At 38.0% G+C, this 19277-nt stretch overlaps 1 protein-coding gene across 1 annotated transcript in view; it reads left to right on the top strand.

Annotated features, from left to right (window-relative positions):
• The window catches only part of LOC105496823 (meiotic double-stranded break formation protein 4), a 235908-nt gene that overhangs the window by 27563 nt on the left and 189068 nt on the right, over window positions 1-19277 (top strand). Inside the window, exon 2 of the mRNA XM_011767428.3 lies at window positions 7222-7467. Coding sequence (XP_011765730.2) covers window positions 7236-7467 — 232 coding nt within the window. The 5' untranslated portion in view covers window positions 7222-7235. The remainder of the gene's footprint in view (window positions 1-7221; window positions 7468-19277) is intronic.

Raw genomic sequence — 19277 nt, 5'->3', positions numbered from 1 at the left:
TAGATTATTTTCCTATAGAGTTGTTTGAGCTCCTTATATATTCTGGCTATTAATTCCTTGTCAGGGGGATAGTTTGCAAATATTTATTCCCATTCTGTGGGTTGTCCCTTCACTTTGTTGATTGCATTCTTTGCTGCACAGAAGCTTTTTAACTTGGTGTGATACCATTTGTTTCTGTTTGCTTTGGTTGCCTGTGCATATGGGGACTTGCTATTGAGTTTTTGGAGTCCCTTGTGTATTTTGGATATTAACCCCTTATAAGATACGTGGTTTGCAACTATTTTCTCCTATTTTGCAGGTTGTTCCTTCAGTCTGTTGATTGTTTCCTTTGCTCTGCAGAAACACTTAAGTTTGATACAATCCCATTTGTCTATTTTTACTTTTGTTGCCTGTCCTTCTGTCATATTCAGAGTATCTTTGTCAAGACCCAAGTTATGCAGCTCTTTCCTTATGTTTTCTTCTAGTAGTTTTATGGTTTCATGTTGTGTTTAAGTCTTTATGGCATTTTAAGTTGATTTTTATATATGTTATGAGATAAGGGTCCAGTTTCAGTCTTCTGCATATTCCATAATTTCCACTTAGAAAAATATAGAATAGGGACAATTTCTGTAGGATCAGTACTAAGATAGTTTTATGTCTTATATGTCTTATAATGTTTATTGTGACAGTTTGGGAACTATAGTGATATGGTTTTCATATTTGTCCCCTCCAAATCTCATGTTGGAATGCGATCTTCAAGATTACAGGTGGGGCCTAGTGGGAGGTGTTTGGGTCATGGGGACGGCTTTCTCAGGAATGCCTTGGGACCTCCCTGTGGTAACCATTTCACTTGAGATCTGGTTGTGAAAAAGAGTCTGGGACCTCCCTCCCTTTCTTGCTTTTTCTCACTGTGTGACACACTAGCTCCCCGTGTCTTCTACTACGAGTGAAAGCCTCCTGAGGCCTCACTGGAAGCAGAAGCTGGCACCATTCCTCTCTACAATCTGCAGAACCATGAGCCAAATAAACCCATATTCTTTATAAATTACTCAGCCTCAGGTATTCCTTTCTTGCAGTACAAAATGTCTTGCAGTACAAAATGGAATAGTGCATCTAGAAAAGTATATGTAAGGAAAATAATATCTTTCAGACTTCCTCAACTCATGGTCAAGGTTTGCTTTTATTTTGGTCAATAAGTCTGTCTTTTCTCGTCTTTACCCCTTTTTCTCTTTCTCTTTTTCTTTTGTTCCTTCCTTCTCTTTTTCCCTTTCCCCTTTTGTCTCTAAATCTATCACTACATTAATGTCTGTATATCTGTAGATTTTTTAAATTTGTGGTTTCACTGCATTTACTATTTCATGTTTTACTGTACATTTAATGTCATGTGGGAAATATTTTTCCATAGCTTCAGATATTTTCAAAAACATTTAGTTGAGTTATATGATATACCACAATTTGATCTCTATTATTAGATGTTCAGACTGGTGACAGGTTTTTTTTTTTTATATTGGTAATTATAATTCTACAAATCATGTATGGGCATAAAGTTTTATATGCAGCTCTGATCATATATTGAAGATGAAATATTAGAACTTGTGTTTCTGGGACAAAGGGGAATACATATTTTGAAGATGTTTGATACATATTAGGAAAATATTCTCCTGAATGGCTGTGTAATTTAAAATTCCCACCAGTCTTGAGTAGGAATTGTCTGTGGCTCCTTTTTTTTTTTTTTTTTTTTTTTTTTTTTTTTTTTTTGAGACGGAGTCTCGCTCTGTCACCCAGGCTGGAGTGCAGTGGCCGGATCTCAGCTCATCGCAAGCTCCGCCTCCCGGGTTCATGCCATTCTCCTGCCTCAGCCTCCCGAGTAGGGGGGACTACAGGCGCCCGCCACCTTGCCCGGCTAGTTTTTTGTATTTTTTAGTAGAGACGGGGTTTCACCATGTTAGCCAGGATGGTCTTGATCTCCTGACCTCGTGATCCGCCCGTCTCAGCCTCCCAAAGTGCTGGGATTACAGGCTTGAGCCACCGCGCCCGGCTTTTTTTTTTTTTTTTTTTTAATTATTATTATTATACTTTAAGTTGTAGGGTACATGTGCATAACGTGCAGGTTTGTTACATATGTATACTTGTGCCTTGTTGGTGTGCTGCACCCATCAACTCGTCATTTACATCAGGTATAACTCCCAATGCAATCCCTCCCCCCTCCCCCCTCCCCCCTCCCCATGATAGGCCCCGGTGTGTGATGTTCCCCTTCCTGAGTCCGAGTGATCTCATTGTTCAGTTCCCACCTATGAGTGAGAACATGCGGTGTTTGGTTTTCTGTTCTTGTGATAGTTTGCTAAGAATGATGGTTTCCAGCTGCATCCATGTCCCTACAAAGGACACAAACTCATCCTTTTTGATGGCTGCATAGTATTCCATGGTGTATATGTGCCACATTTTCTTAATCCAATCTGTCACTGATGGACATTTGGGTTGATTCCAAGTCTTTGCTATTGTGAATAGTGCCGCAATAAACATACGTGTGCATGTGTCTTTATAGCAGCATAATTTATAATCCTTTGGGTATATACCCAGTAATGGGATGGCTGGGTCATATGGTACATCTAGTTCTAGATCCTTGAGGAATCGCCATACTGTTTTCCATAATGGTTGAACTAGTTTACAATCCCACCAACAGTGTAAAAGTGTTCCTATTTCTCCACATCCTCTCCAGCACCTGTTGTTTCCTGACTTTTTAATGATTGCCATTCTAACTGGTGTGAGATGGTATCTCATTGTGGTTTTGATTTGCATTTCTCTGATGGCCAGTGATGATGAGCATTTTTTCATGTGTCTGTTGGCTGTATGAATGTCTTCTTTTGAGAAATGTCTGTTCATATCCTTTGCCCACTTTTTGATGGGGTTGTTTGTTTTTTTCTTGTAAATTTGTTTGAGTTCTTTGTAGGTTCTGGATATTAGCCCTTTGTCAGATGAGTAGATTGCAAAAATTTTCTCCCATTCTGTAGGTTGCCTGTTCACTCTGATGGTAGTTTCTTTTGCTGTGCAGAAGCTCTTTAGTTTAATGAGATCCCATTTGTCAATTTTGGCTTTTGCTGCCGTTGCTTTTGGTGTTTTAGACATGAAGTCTTTGCCCATGCCTATGATAAAACAGACTTTAAACCATCAAAGATCAAAAGAGACAAAGAAGGCCATTACATAATGGTAAAGGGATCAATTCAACAGGAAGAGCTAACTATCCTAAATATATATGCACCCAATACAGGAGCACCCAGATTCATAAAGCAAGTCCTTAGAGACTTACAAAGAGACTTAGACTCCCATACAATAATAATGGGAGACTTCAACACTCCACTGTCAACATTAGACAGATCAACGAGACAGAAAGTTAACAAGGATATCCAGGAATTTTTTTTTTTTTTAAAACAGATGTTTCATCAGTGATCTTGGTGATGAAGTAACTTTTGAATTTGAAGTTATAATATAAAATAAATATAATGTAAAATACTTGACGGTTCAGAAAATTAGCGAGTTGATAGCAAATTAAAGTTCAATAAGGAAAAATTAGGGCAGGAGAAATAAATGATACAAGTGGCCAAAATAATGTTTGGAGTAGCTGTTTCTACATGCATTGCTTGAAGGAAAATCCAGGGTCATAGGGAATATGACTAAATTTTTTCACAGCCCCATGGGGAATGTTACTGTGGTAAGAACTGCTCTGAAATGAAACACACACACACACACACACACACACACACACACACACACACACACACACGCAAGTAAGCCCTGCTGGAACTGACGCTCTGTTCTAAAGAGTGTTTGACTGATTTTATACTTTAAACTATTAAGAATTAAGAGACACTACATACCTTCTTGGGAGATATTAAATGTTCATTTTCATTATTTACTCTAATTATTTGAGCATAAATTGAATTAAAAAGGCTTTCTGAAAGTTACTAGCTGATCTTTCCTCAGTGAAACAGAGAGTGTATTTAGGAAGCTGGGGTGTTTTCCAGTAGCAACAACCAGTTCTGATTCTCTGGGTACGAACTAGATGTTCAACAATTCAACTCAATTCTGACACTAACTACATGGAGTTAGCTTAAGACTTCACAGGTTTAAGGGCTCAGTTCCATCAGACTGCACTCAGTTTAAATGCCAGTTGCAAGTATTGGGTCCGTAGGTTACTTGCACTCTATCTGACCTAGCTATAATGTCAGAGGTTCTCACACCCTTCTAGTCAGGCTTGATAACTTGCTAGAATAACTCACAGAACTCAGTAAGGCACTCTATTTATTACCAGTTTACTATAAAGGATACAGTGCAGGAACAGCCAAATGGAAGAGATGCATAGGGCCATGTATGGGGGGATTGCACGAGCTTCCACACCCTTTCTAGGTGTGCCACCCTCTTAGCATCCTGATGTGTTGACCAACCTGGAAGCTCTCTGAATCCCACTGGTTAGGGGGTTTTATGGAGATTTCATCAAAAAAGCATGATCCATCATGAATCTAGTATCCAGTCCCTCTCATCTCCCTGGAGGTTGAGGGGTGGGACTGAAAGTTCCAAGCTTTTAATTATGGTTTGGTCTTTCTGGCAACTAATTCCTATCCTGAAGCTTTCTAGGGGACCTGCCATAATCTACCTCAGGAAATTCTAAGGGATTTAGGAGCTTTGTGTCAGGAACTGGGGATGAAGGCCAAATATATCTTTCTTATGATGCCACAGAAGTTCAGTTTTCTTCCATGAAATATTAGGGGAAACTGAAGTATCTTTATTTTGCAAATGATACTTTGAGGATAAGAATGCTGTTCTAAAATTAAGAAGGCATACGTTTATACACACAAACATGAGGAAGCAGTTTTAAAAACCTGGTTTTGTTTGGTTGTATGTTGTAGTTCTGTGTGTGTTTTAAATGTGATTTATATCCTACAAGCCTGCACTAAACCTCTTTATTAGCAATTATTTCTTTTCATTTTTAGTACAAATCTAGTTAATGTTCAGACAGATGACCCTATCTTGATATAATTAAAATCCAGAAGAATTTTATAATTTGATATTTCTTTCTGATAGCTGATATTCAGCATGATTTCCAGACTATTAAATCATATGCAACAACTTAAAAATCAGAACCTTTAATTAATCAGTTTGCTTAAATCAATTAATTAAATATCTCTACATGATGACAGAGAATTTGCTGTGTTTTTGTTATCCAGAGTACTTTGTCTTCTTGTGCTAATAAACTGTTTTTCTATTTTTTTCTTTTAGCCTGGAAACCCACTATTTATAATTGAATGTGAGATTCTTTTCTAACTGAAACAACTTTGAATAGGCAACTTTTAAAAAATCAGTATTATTATATATATTAGCAAACTTACATCTCGAAGGAGGGTCTCAAACATCATATGTATGTCTTGTGCACATAGGGTGCTTTTCTGAGAGTAATGAGTGTCAGAGTCCACTGCTGCCATCGCTAATGACAGATGGAGGATGATCCAGGGAGTGAAATGGTTGTTGAGAAAGCTAAAAATAAGCGGAGCTATAATTCTAATTAGTTTGTTCATCTTAACAATATCTAGTCCTTGGTGTAGTCAACAGCTATGAAAATATAAAGCTGTGTACTTCGATTTTGGAAATCTGGTTTCTTTACATTTTTAATTATAATTTGATACATGTTAATTGAATGAAATTAGAAAAATAACAAAGAAATGAAGATAAGAGGATAAAAATCACCAATAATTCTGCAGTTATACATTCTGTTTAATTTTTTTGTATTCCCCATTTTACATGTAACTGGGGTCCTATTGTACATATAATTTCATGTCCTCCTTTTTTGTACTTAACACTTTCTCAGGCTAATAAAAAATTTCTGAAAATCTAATTTTTAATGGCTAAGTACTATTCATTTGTATAGTCATACCATTATTAACTATTTGTCAGTCCATTTTCAATAATGCTGTGAGGAACATATTTTATACAGATTTTTGTGTTCATTACTAATTATAATAAAACAGCATTAAGCCATTTATTAGATTGTACAGTTTCAGTGCCAAATTACAGGATATCAGATAGTTATACATGGCTGTGGGTGGGAATAGACCTGAGAAGATTTTATATGGTGGTATATGAGTTGTTCTTTAAATGGTGTACAGTCAGGGCTTGGGCAGCTATATAAGAAAGTCAGGGCATCACAGCAGTGGAAAATTTATGAGCAGAGATGTGTACAGGAGTACACTTGGGGCTGTATCTGTTTGGTTGAGTGTGATCCAACCATAATGGAAGGATAGGCTGGGGAAATGGAAGGAAATAAAGTTTGAAATGTATGGTGAAGAATTTGAAATTGTGTTAGGATAGATGGGACAACTGAAAGTCTTGAATATTCTGGATCATCTTACTTTTCACTCTTCATTAAACATTTTTATTTAGCACATTTTATGTGCACAACTCTCATGATAATCTAATAAAGCCTGGCGGAGGCCACAGGGGCTTATACTTGAGTAGGGATGATATTAAACCAGTGTATGCAGTGGTCTGTCATGTGGCCTCCGTAAGTATGTTTATATTTTAAGACTGTGACACACTGTTGGTTTGGAAAAGTACGCTCGGAGTGACGATTGGAAATCTTTGAAAGTGAAGAATCAGAGTAGACTCACAACTTAAATGATGCAAATATTTAAAAGATTGTTCTCCATATAGATTGGAGGGGGATGATTAGAGGCAGGAACAGTAGGTAAAAGGTTCATTAAGGAATGCAAGATTTAACAGATGGGTTGGAGGAAAGGAAGGACTTGAATTTATGAATAGATGTTTTAATTTAATGGTTCTGGTTATTTAGTGCACTCTTTTCAAAATATAAGAGCCTCGGTCCTACTCAAGATTTGCTGAGTCAGAATTTTAAGGGAATATATTTTAAAAGCTCCCTCAGAGATTCTGATACGTTTCTCTGGTTAGAAACAACTAAATGAATTAGTATGTGTTTTTTCCACCCCAAGAAATTGTCAAATAGTCTAAACCTACTATTGAATCTTAGTATATTTAATATGCATGTGTGTGTATTTTTCTTCTGCATAACTTTCTCATACTGTTTTCAGTCCTGAATTTTTTTTCTGTACTTGGTGCCAAGTCTTATTATAAACTTGTTAATTAGTGTTACTTTGCAAAATCAATTTTAAGCAAATGAAATGCACTGCACAAGTTAAAAAGAATTTCTGTAACTTTTTTCTTATTAAATGATAGGGACAAAAGCCAGGATGGATGTTCAAAAATGGTATTTGAGAACTTCAAAGCTGGCTCTGGCCTTGGCAATTATCCGCTCAAAACCAGCAGACAAAAGCAGCAGAGAATACACAGAGCACCTTGCTATGTTGCTGTCTGAGGAGGAGTCAAAATGGAAATCAAAAGTTGAAGTCTTGGAAGCTGAAGTTATGCAATTACGTCAAAAACTTCTTGTGGGCAGGCTTTGTTCAGGATCCTTAAAGAGTGGTGAGTATATACAATTGCCTTTTGGTAGTATGTCAAACTGTTTTATTTCAGCTGCACAATTATTTAGAAATGTATTCCCAAAACATGAAAATTTTTAGTTTCCATGAAAGCTCGACATCTTCTAGTCTTATACTTTTTTTAACTTCTGGTCATTCATTAAAATTTTATTGTCACTTTCCTACATTTGACTTTGGAATGAAGTTGGAGAATGAAAATAGTATAGATGTGAAGGCAATAAGGTCTTTTAAAATCTCATTGTTCAACTGTATTATTTTACTATTACATTTTATTTTGCTTTTATATTCAGTAGTTAATCTAGCAGTCCAAAGTGAAATACCAGCTATTGGCCAGGCTTGTGTGGGTGGTGAGGACCCCAAAACACATAGAAGGAGGTGCTGTCTTTTCTACTAAGTACCTACCATTCTAGCAGAGAAAGCAGACCTATAAATAATTAACCTAGTTGTGATACATACTATAATAGAGAGACTGACAAAATACAGAGGAGGAAGTTATTCCTTCTGCCTAGTTTCTTGGAAGGCTTCTTACCTGTGGCCCTTAAAGTTCTGTCCACTTGTCAGTGAAATGGTTACAGAACATCCAGTAAGATACAGGAGCGTGAGCAAAGACACTGGAGTGGTGAATACAAATTGCATTCAGGATACTGCCACAATTGCATTTCAGAGTGACCAAAACACTTGTAAGGCAAGGGTGTGATGGAGAAAAAGGTACAGAGGGAAGTTGGGACCGGATTCAGAAGGGCCTTGAATGTCAACCTAAGGAATATTTTACTGTATTACTTATCAGTAAGCTGAGCATACAATTTATGGTTTCTACTAGAACCCTTGTGAGGGTGAATGGAAGGGCCTATTAATAATTACACTGGGAACACAGGGGCAACCCTGGGTTTACTTGAGCAAACTAGAACATGTGGTTACCCTGTTAATCAGGAGCCACTGGGCTTTTTTAAAGCAGAAGATTGACACTCATGATTGGGAAACATAATTCTGGCAAGTTAAAAAATAAAACATAAATCAGGCAGTGTTACTTTTTTGCATAAAACTCTTCCCTGACTTCTAATTAGGCTTTGCATTAGATTCAGACTTCTGATAGTGGCCCAAAATGCTGTGAGTGATTTCACCTCTACTCACCTCTCCCACCTCATCTCATACACTCTCCCCATTATCAGCTAGGCCCTAGTCAACATGGCCTTCCTTCCAGCCCTTGAAATCTCTTTATTGCCATGGAACTCTCCTAGGTTCTTCTTCTCTTTGACTCTTTGAGGCTGGTTTCTTCTTTTCCTTAGGTCTTATTCTAAGTGGCACCTCCTCAGTGAGGTATTCTCTGACCCCTCTAATGGACTTCTACTAGTTATTCCCTACACAGGCACCGCCTGTGTGGTAGTTACTTATTTGTTTATTTGCTTGGTTGCAGATTTATCTCCTGAACTTGAGCTTATGTTCACTGAGGAGAGACCTTTGATTTTTCCAGGTCTCTTTATTTATTGCCCAGCTCAAAGCCTGACACATAGAAGGTGATCAGCAAGTATCTGTCCAATGAAAGAGGAACATAGAGGATATTTTGGCTATAGTGGTGATTCGAGGCAGGGAGATCAATTTTTAAAGCTTTGACCAAAGCCCGCATGAGGAATAGTGAGTTGAATTAGATCTATTATGGCGAGAAATAAAAGGACAGATATGTATGAATAACTTGAGAGTAGACACTTTAGAATTTATGAATGGTTTCAGAGAGTGGTTGAGGGAGATAGCAGTATTTGGGGTAATACCTAAATACCTAAATAGGGTTTCCCTCCTAGCGTACTAAATGGCTTGTGATACTTTGAATTCAGATGGTGAACACAGAAATAAGCTTATAGGATAAAAGGTTGAGCCCAAGTTTCTCTGAGTGTAGGCTAATACCTAGAATATGGATTACCTAGAAGGAAGGTGGAAGTATGGTCAGAGAGGATGAGCAGGCTGGAACTACAGACACAGACTTAGGATCTATTGGATTTAAGGAATAGTGAAGTTATAGCTGTAGATGAGACTCAAAGAGAAAAGAGCCATGAGTTTAGGTGGGAAGCCTGCAGATTCCAATATTTCAGGAGTGTCAGAGGAAGATGAGGCATTATCACATTAAGAGCATGCAGGTGTAAGGTGCACATATATGCTGTGGGTAATAGGAGACTTTAGTTTTGGGAATTATCATGAAAATCCAGTAACCTAATACCCAGATGTTACTAAAACCTTACTATTGCAAGAGCAAAAATAGTATTACACAATTTGCAGTCACATTTTAGTTTCTCTGGAGTCCTTTTGATAATGGGCTCTTTGAGTATACCCAGTGAATGAACGGCAAACATACTCAGTTTTTCTTCATTTTTTCCTGTGTAGTTATACAATTAATATAATGTCTCAAATGTTAAAATTTCCAGGAATCTTAAACTACGGCTATCATAAGCATCCATGAAATCAAAACTCTTGTTTATTATCCAAGGGTCTATTCATAACACTGATAAAATGTGCATGTTATTTTTTTTGTAACACGAGTATGCCTAATAGGAGGAACCTAAGCGATAGCTTGCTTTTTATGCTGAACACTTTCAGTTACAGTGCGTGTGAGAAAATTTTTCAAAAATCATATAATTAAAGTCAGTTTTATAGCAGGAGTTGCAGGTACAGTGTTTCTGTGCAGATGTTTGGAGGTAATCTGTTTCTCTATCTGTTACTTTAAACTTCAAAAATGAGGAATAAATGAATAGATTTAGATAAATGTTAAAGGGGACAGAAAAAATATACAAAAGGAGAGCATACAGTGACAGGAAAATAAAGGAAGAACATGGCAGTTATATAAGGATGACATGAAATAGTGACATGCCTTGCTCTAAGAAAACTCCATACCTGAAAATCAAAACTATATTACAAGTGTATTTATATTATTAAATATTTTTTCTAGAATTTTCAGTGTTGTTTTATATGTACAACTGTTGTTGAGTGTTTAGAGAAAGCAAGTACTCAATAAATGTTGAACTGAATGATTCTTGACAGATTGAGAGGCTGGGGAATTCAGTTTACAGCATCAACTATTCATTGAAGCAACTGAGCAACCCAAAATTAAATAAAGCAAAGCCACAATGGCAAAATAAACAAATAAGAAAGTATGTATGCTTTCTATGCAACATTTCAGGAACTCAGCTATTTCTTTATTCTTGTTTTTCTACAGCTTCTTAATGAATATACCTCTTTATTATATTTACTAGGGGACTAGACTATATAGAGGAGGGATACATGGAACTTGATTATAGAATAATGTCACATTTTCATCTTACTTAAATGCTCTTTACTAATTTATGGAATGAAAGAATGAAAAACAAAAGGAAGGAAGGAAGGAAGGAAGAAAAAGAAGTCTACATACCGTACAGTGACACTTTTCTCAAAATCTGTTTTGTGATGTGTGGCAGGCACAGTTAATCATCTTCCTGATCTGTGGAAGAGAAAATAAGAGTGAAAAGCTATGCTCTTTTTCTTTATAAAAGATTCCTTATATTTTATTTTATAGAATCTCTTTTTAAATTTATTTTTATTAATTTTTTTAAAAATTTCATGGACACTGCAACAGCTTCCTGTTAAAGAAGGACTCTTAATGTTGGCAAGGATTTAGTCTAGGTCTGAGAAGTTGGATGAGAAAGACTCATAGCACAGAGATTAGCCAGGAAGATGTCAGTGGCTGTTTCTAAACTGGACTAGGGATTGAAGGGTTTATGGTGACAAGAGCAGGACTTTGTTAATGGAAAAAATGGCATAGACTTCCGTAGGCAGATTTAGGATTAGAATTTGAGTGTGCGTGTGGGTGGGGCAGGGGGAATCTGGACAGTTGCTCTTATATTACATGGTCGTTTGATATTCACAGAAGGGAAGTAGATTGATGAAGTGTCAGGTATGTGCCTTTTTGCCTACAACTTTAAGTAGTTAATATATTCATAAATCATAGATAGGCTACAGGATGAGCAGTTGGCTAGAGTAAAAGGATGAGCAATTGACTAGAGTGAAAAGAAAGAAAAAATCAAACTAAATTAATTCATTGATGTACATGTTTAGTAAATGTTTATTAATTACAGGGCACTTATATAGAGTGCTTAGGGTAGTGGAGGTGGAGGGCAGTATGCAGAGCAGTATAAGTAGTTATGGTTGAACTGAGTTTTAAGTTTTGGGTCCTGAGAACCAACCAACCCAGCCAGATGGCTTTGGGAGCTTCCTGATCCTCTAGGTCACATTGCTCAGGTTGATCCCCTCACCCTTCTTTTCTGCCTTTTAGCCTGAGGACTGAATTCTCACTGTTCCATTGCCTCCCCAGTTCTTGCTTTCTCATCTTGTATAAGCATGGATTCAGGAAATAGTTTTTAGCTAGACTGGTGGTTATTGACAAGAGAACAGAAGAGGGGCCAGATGTTGCAGCAGCCCCATCTGCATCCTGACAGATCCAGGATGGGGCTTGCCTTAGTCTTCTGATGACTATTTTCCTGGTCCCAGCCCACACAGCCTCTGTTTCACCTCTTTGTGCTTCTCACCTTGTTCCAGACCACGTACTGAGGAAACATTGCAAATAGCTGACTTACCAACACAACTGTGGAGCTCAGCATTTATAAGTTGGGGCATTCACTGTTTCACGGATGCTGAAAGAGTATGAAAATTGAATGCGTAAGCATTTCTCTGTCAGTTTCCATATAAGCTTTCATAATATAAATTCTCTAATATACTAACTATGAAGTTTGTTTAAAATTGTAATTGATTTAAAACATACTTGAATAATACACATAAACATAAAAAGATGTATCATTATTTGATAGAGATTCTGAGAGACTCTATAATAATTTAAAGTAAATTTATAATTATATATTAGACATGTTTTACTCATATAAAATTTAATTGATCTTTGGATATTAGAGACAGTCAACATACAAAGAAATTAAAGATTAAAAAGCTCAGAATATCAAATGACTTTAATAATGACAAGGCAATAATTTATAAATGTAAATATTTTAATTATCATAACAGGAGCCGACACTGCTAGGGATGATATATAGAGATTAGGAGTGAGAAGGGCCAAATTCTGGCACGAGGAACTGGGGCTGAAAAAGCAACGGTGCTTCAGAGACTGGGCTTAGGTTAGGGCATTCCAAAGTATGTAGCATTCCTAAGAGAAAACATTATCCCTCCCAAATCTGTTCCTAGTACTTGGTTCTAAATCTCACCGTATTATACAACCATTTTCTTTGCCTAAACTGGGTTCCAGGAAGGTATATTGGAACTCCAAGTAATGCCCAAGTTAGGTGGACTCTACTTTCTGCGTATCTCTGACATGTCTGCATTTCTGTCCGTTCCAGATGCCACTTCCTTGGTCATACTTAATTTATCCCAATAAGACTGGCATATATTTAGTTGTAGCCTTGCCCCTTTCTAGTCTAAATTGTGGCCCAGTCTCAAGTCATCTTATTTAATTTCAGATATAACCCAAAGGCCTTAAACTGGACTACAGACTTTTCCAGAATTTGGTGCTTACTTACTTCTCCAGCCCAACCTGTCGCCACCATGTCCTTCACATTCTGCACTGAGACGTACTAAATTTCTTATCACTTGTTTGAATGGACCTTCTTGCTGAGCTCCAGGCTTTTATACATATTCTCTCTGTAAGATATGTTCTCCCTCTCCTTTTGGTCTGGCTATGTACTATTCTTTCTTTTGTGATGCAGTATCAATATTGCTTTTGTCTTCACTAACTACCTCCTTAGACTAGATTAGGTTCTCCTGATGTGGGTCCCTGTTATATTTTGTACTTTATTATATGTGAGCTAAATTATAATTGTTTAAGCAGTCTGTCTTCCCTGTGAGACCCAAACTCTATGCTTTCAGAGACTATTTTCATCCCACTGTATTTCTGTAGTTAGCACCGTTCCTGTCATGGAGGGACATGCTTGGTGGTTATTTGGTGAATAAATAAGTTTAGAAATGGTCTGTGTGAGGGTTCATACTTGGAACAAAATGGCCTTGCTAATCTGTAGTTTCTAGATATCTGCCAAGCCCCTGTAACAGTGGAAGTAGAATAGAGAGAGCAAGATCCTGAATCCAGGAACGAGGCCCAGTAAAGTAGGGTGAGTATTAGAGCTCCTAACTTTAAGAGAGCCACACGTGTTTATAAGTAATGAATCAGAACGGAACAAATGAAGAATGACAATGTTTGCTTCTCATCAGTGCGACAAAAGGCTAAAACCATTCATAGTACTTTTGCATTCCTAGGTCTTTGCTTACTGTGATTTTTTTTTTTGGGAATAGCTTAATGCTATAACAAATTGCAGTCATCTTTATGTTTAGGATTACATTTGTTTTTGGACAGGTTTTGTCTTTTAAATGTCCTACTTATCTGTTTTTGAATGTTAAGATTCTACTAGAAATCCAAATGTACCATGAGGATTCTGGATTTAATATGGATCCTAGAAATCCTGAAATTGATTTTTTATATAAATTTAATGTGCAGTGAATAAATCCAGGTAGATAGTTCTAGACTTTAGGCTGGAAAAATGTATAGTATAATATCAATCCCATTATCCAACTGAAAAGGAAATTAGATAAACAGAGTAAATAGGATAAGACTGAGATTGTGCATTTCTGATATGCTTCCAGATCATATTGATGTTGCAGGTCTGAGAACCACTATTTGACCAGCAAGGGACTGTGTGTGTCGGGGGTGGGGCGGGGCGGGGCGGGGGAGGGGCTTGGCTGTGAAGGGAAGAAAAAGAGATAGGTTGGTAGTTGAAGAGAGTGCAAATGGAAGGACGGCGTGCTGGTACTTTGGGAAGGAACCAGCAGAGAGAGAAAAGTAGAAGATACAGAAGGAAGAGGATAACAAAAGAATCATTGCTGGCTCAGGTTCTTAAATGTAGAAGAAATACAGAGCACAAGTGGAAAGACTTGTCCTGGATCTCAAGAATATGTCAGCGTCTCTTTTTCTGAGACTCTTCTGAAGGTAGGAGTAGGTGCCCCTTTATCTTTGTTTTTGCTGAGTTCATTTCTGACAGGTTTTCTACAAGCTATTCTTTAAAGTTTATTTTCTTCTCCCACTTCTCCCCCAGTGCCCTTTATTCAGAAATCTGTCTCCTGGCCCCATTGTTTCTTTTTTCAACTGCTTTGGGTTTTCATTCTGGAATTTCTTTCCTTGCTGCTTGAACTGTTGTCTAGGAAGTTGTGCTTACCTCTTGCCTTGATTATAGATAAGGAAATGGGAAAATAAGTTATCTAAAAGGTTAAAAATAGTGAATGGAATGGGGTTCCTATAGAATTTGAGAACAATGACTTTTAGTACTTTAAAGTGGTTCATTAGATCAGTGAATTCCCCACAAGCTGCATGAGCGTCAGCTGGGAAGTTGTTAGAAATGCAAATTCTCAGATCCCACCATTCCTGATTCAATTAAGAATCAGAAATTCTAATCGGAGCTCAGCAGTTTGTGGCTTAACAGGTCCCCCCAGGTGATTCTGATGAATACTGGAGTTTGAGAATCACTGGTTTAAACAAAAGTAAAACATATGTTCAGGGAACGTAATAAAAAATTTTACCAGAAAAGAGTCAATAGAAATGTAATCATTCAAAACACCCGAGTGCAGTAAATTCAAAACACTGAAGTGCAGTAAATTAAGAGGGATTTGTAGGCCAGCTTCTAAAAGACTTCTCAGTGCCAACTGACATTTGGCAACTGGTCAATAAAGAGTAAGTGTTTATTAAGAGCCTGATTGAGCTGAGTGGCAGAAATGAGAGAAAATGAACCAACAACAACAACAAAAATTGTGCTACAATGACCCTAACAACAACAACAACAACAACAACAACAAAAATACTAGTGCTACAATGACCGTAACAACTATGTTTGATACTGTTTCATACTGTTCAGTGCAATATATATATAAACATAATAGGGATCTAACGATTGGGTGTTGTTGATTCTTGTTCTAGGAGAGCTCTTTCCCTCCTCCCCTCCGTCTTACTGCCTTCCTTAGTTCTTAATAAGCACCCATATGTGAGTGTATAAAACATCCTTTTTTTTTTTTTTTTGGCAGGGAAATACATCTTCTTTCTTATATCAACTTCAAATAATTTTAGAGACATCGTGGAGGGGAAACATTTTGGGTAGGAAATTCAGTGTATTGTACACTGGAAACCAGTAGAAAACCTTAAATTCTAATTAAACTATACTATTATATCAATCCATAGAAAAGTACATAAAGTGACATAGCTAAAAAGAAATGTATCGCATAAATGAATGCTAACATATTGTAGGCAATAAGACAAAACAAATTTACTTGTAAATAAAGTTTACAAGTAATATCACACATGTGGAACTATAAACACACATACTTGCATTATATTCTGAGTCATACTGAAAGCTAAAATAGTAAGCTTGATATAACATGAATTTGAGTGAATTCCTAAGTAGAATATGCAGACAAAGCACATGTATCAATAAAAGTGGTACAAAACCAGCAGAGAAGTATAATGCTTTGGAATGAGTATCTGTAAAGGGAGACCCAGTGTGTATGTGGGATCCACATTGGCTTTACTGTGATTTGGGAGGTAGCACCCACCGATCACAGGACGGGAAGTTATTACATTTTATATTACAAGTCAATGGTGGTCTTTTCACATGAATTTCCTCTTACAGAAACATTGTTTACATGAATTTTAAATTTAAGTCGTGTGTGGGCATTTATTAGCACTGGCGTAGAAATTAAATACATGAGAGAATACCACTGTTGAGAGATGTGTGTGCTGTGAAGGAGACATTGAGGTGTTGCGAGCTGCTTTCAGTAATGGATCAGATCCATTGTTTCTCATTTTGGTGGACTCAGAAAATGACACCTTAAAGTGTGGTACTTTGGTGTGCTGAGTACTTCAAACTGAGGAACACGAAGGGTCTCAGAAGCAAAGTCTCTTTCTGACCTTTTCCCCTGCTTTCTCCTACTCCTCTTTCTCCCCAAGGCAGGCCATATAAACTAGAATTATTTTTCCCTAGGCAGGTCTTTGAAACTAGAACCCTTTTCTGAAAAAAGCTAGACATAAAACCTAGAAACATTACTTTAACCTTCTTCTGCCTTTCTGTGTAAGCTGACCATAGGGAAATTCTCTGACCTACGTTGTCTGAAAGTAGATCATAAGACACTCATTTCAGAAGGTGTCTTTCCCTGTGCCCACAAGGAATGAATGCCACACAGAGAGGCCAGGAAGAATCCAAACAGACAGGCCATGCTGGGTTTCCCCTCTTTGACTATTACCATTAGGTCATATCATTTTTGTTCAATTACATTTCTATATGGCTGTCCATTCTGGATCAAACCTAAGCATAAAACAGACAATTTTTTATGAACCTTTGAGTTGTCAATTCCAAAGGTTCCCATATCAAGTAAAATTTTGATTAAGTAAATGTGTTATCTTTTTCTCCTATTAACCTGTTGATATGGTTTGGATGTTTTGCCACCTTCAAATCTCATGTTAAAATGTGACCTTCAGTGTTGGAGGTGGGCCTAGTGGTAGATATTTTTTCATGGGGATGGATCCCTCAAGAATGATTTGATGCTGTCTTCATGGTAATGAGTGAGTTCCTTATGAGTTCATGTGAGCTCTGGTTGTGTAAAAGAGCCTGGCACTTCTCTCTCTCTCTTGCTCCCTGACTCACAATGTGATACACTGGCTCCCTGCCTTCTGCCATGATTATAAGCTTCCTGAGGCCTCACCAGAAGCCAAGCAGATGCTGGCACCATGCTTATACAGCCTATAGAACCACAAACCAAATAAACCACTTATAAAGTTCACAGTCTCAGATATTCCTTTATAGCAATACAAAACAGACTAACACAGAAAATTGGTACCAAACAATGTGACATTGCTATGAAGATACCTGAAAATGTGGATGTGGTTTTGAAAGTGGGCAATGGGCAGAGTTTGGGAGAGTTTGGAGAGCTAAGAAGAAGACAGGAAGTTGAGGGAAAGTTTGGAACTTCTTGAGACTAAATGGTTCTGACCAAAATGGTGACAGAAATATGGAAAGTGAAAGCCAGGCTGATGAGGCCTCAGATGGAAATGAGGAATTTATTGGGAATTGAATAAAGGTCACCCACTTTATACCCTAGTAAAGAACTTGACTGCATTGTGTTCATGCCCTTGGGATCTGTGGAAGTTTGAGCTTAAGAGTCATGATGTGTGGTATCTGGTGGAAGAAATTTCTAAGCAGTAATGCTTAGCATTCAAGATGTGCTGTGGCTGCTTGTAACTGCCTATTATCAGATATCAGAGCAAAGTAATGACTTAAAGTTGGAAGTTACATTTAAAGTGGAAGCAGAGCATACAAATTTGGAAAAGTCTCATCCTGGTCCTGAGTTAGAGAAGGAAAGAGCATTTTCATGGGAGGAATTCAAGTGGGCTGTGGAACAATCACTTTCTAGAGAGATTTGCTTGACTAAAAGGGAGTCAAGTGCTACTATCCAAGACAGTGGGAAAAAGGGCCTCAAAAGCATTTCGGAAGTCTCTGAGGAGACAGCCCCTTCCATCACAGGTCCAGAGTCCTAGATGGAAGGAATGGTTTTCTGAGTCAGGCCCAGGGCTCTGCTGCTGTGCATCACCTTGGGAAGCTGCTCACTGCATCCCTGCTACTACAGCTCCAGCTGTGGCTCAAAGGCCCCCAGATACAGCTCAGGCAGCTGCTCTAGAGGGCGCAAACCATAAACCTTGGCAGCTTCCACTTGGCGTTAAGGCTGCAGTTGCACACAATTGAAGAGTGAAGGAAGCTTGGCAGCCTTCACCTAGATTTCCAAGGATGCGAAGGAAAACTTGGGTACCCAGGCAGAAGCCTGCTGCAGGGGTGGAACCCTTGTAGAGAGCTTCTTGTAGGGCAGCATGGAGGGGAAATTTGGTATTGGAGCCCCCACACAAGAGTTCCCACTAGGGCACTGTCTCGTGGAGCTGTGAGAAGGGGACTGCCATCCTCTAGATTTGAGAATGTTAGAACCACTGGCAACGTGCACCCTGAGCCTGGAAAAGCTGCAGGCACTCAACTCTAACCAGTGAGAGCAGTCACAGGGGTGGAGCTGGCCAAGGCTTTGGGAGCCCACTCCTTACACCAGTATGCCATGGATGTGGGACACTGAATCAAGGATTATTTTGAAACTTTAAGATTTAATATCTGCCTGCTGAGTTTTAGATTTGCATAGGATCTGTTGTCCCTTTGTTTGTGCCGATTTCTCTGAAATGGGAACCTGTACTGCCATTGTATCTTGGAAGTAAATAACTTACTTTTGATTTTACAGGCTCATAGGTAGAAGGAACTTGTCTTGAGTCTCAAATGAGACTTTGGACTTTAAGTTGATGCTGAAACAAGTTGGGACTTTTGGAGCCTATTGGGAAGAGGTGATTGTTTTATGCAATGAAAGGACATGAAATTTGGGGTGCCAGAGACAGAATTATATGATTTGGATATTTGTTCCCTTCAAATCTCATGTTGAAATGTGATCCCCATTGTTGAAGGTGGGGCCTAGTTGGATCATGGTTAGCAGATCCCTCATGAATGACATCATGTCCTTCTCTCAGTGAAGAATGAGTTCTTGCTCTGAATTCATATGAGATTTGGTTGTTTAAAAGAGTGTGACACCTCCCCTCTTTCTTGCTCCTGTTCTTGGCACTTGACACTCTGGCTCTCCTTCACCTGTTCTCATGATTATAAAGTTCCTGAGGCCCTCAACAGAAGCAGATGCCAGCACTGTGTTTCTTGTGTAACC

The sequence above is a fragment of the Macaca nemestrina genome, chromosome 5, assembly GCF_043159975.1.
Source record: "Macaca nemestrina isolate mMacNem1 chromosome 5, mMacNem.hap1, whole genome shotgun sequence".
Taxonomy (NCBI): domain Eukaryota; kingdom Metazoa; phylum Chordata; class Mammalia; order Primates; family Cercopithecidae; genus Macaca; species Macaca nemestrina.
Note: the sequence above shows the minus strand (reverse complement) of the source record. Positions and strands in the feature narration are given on the sequence as shown.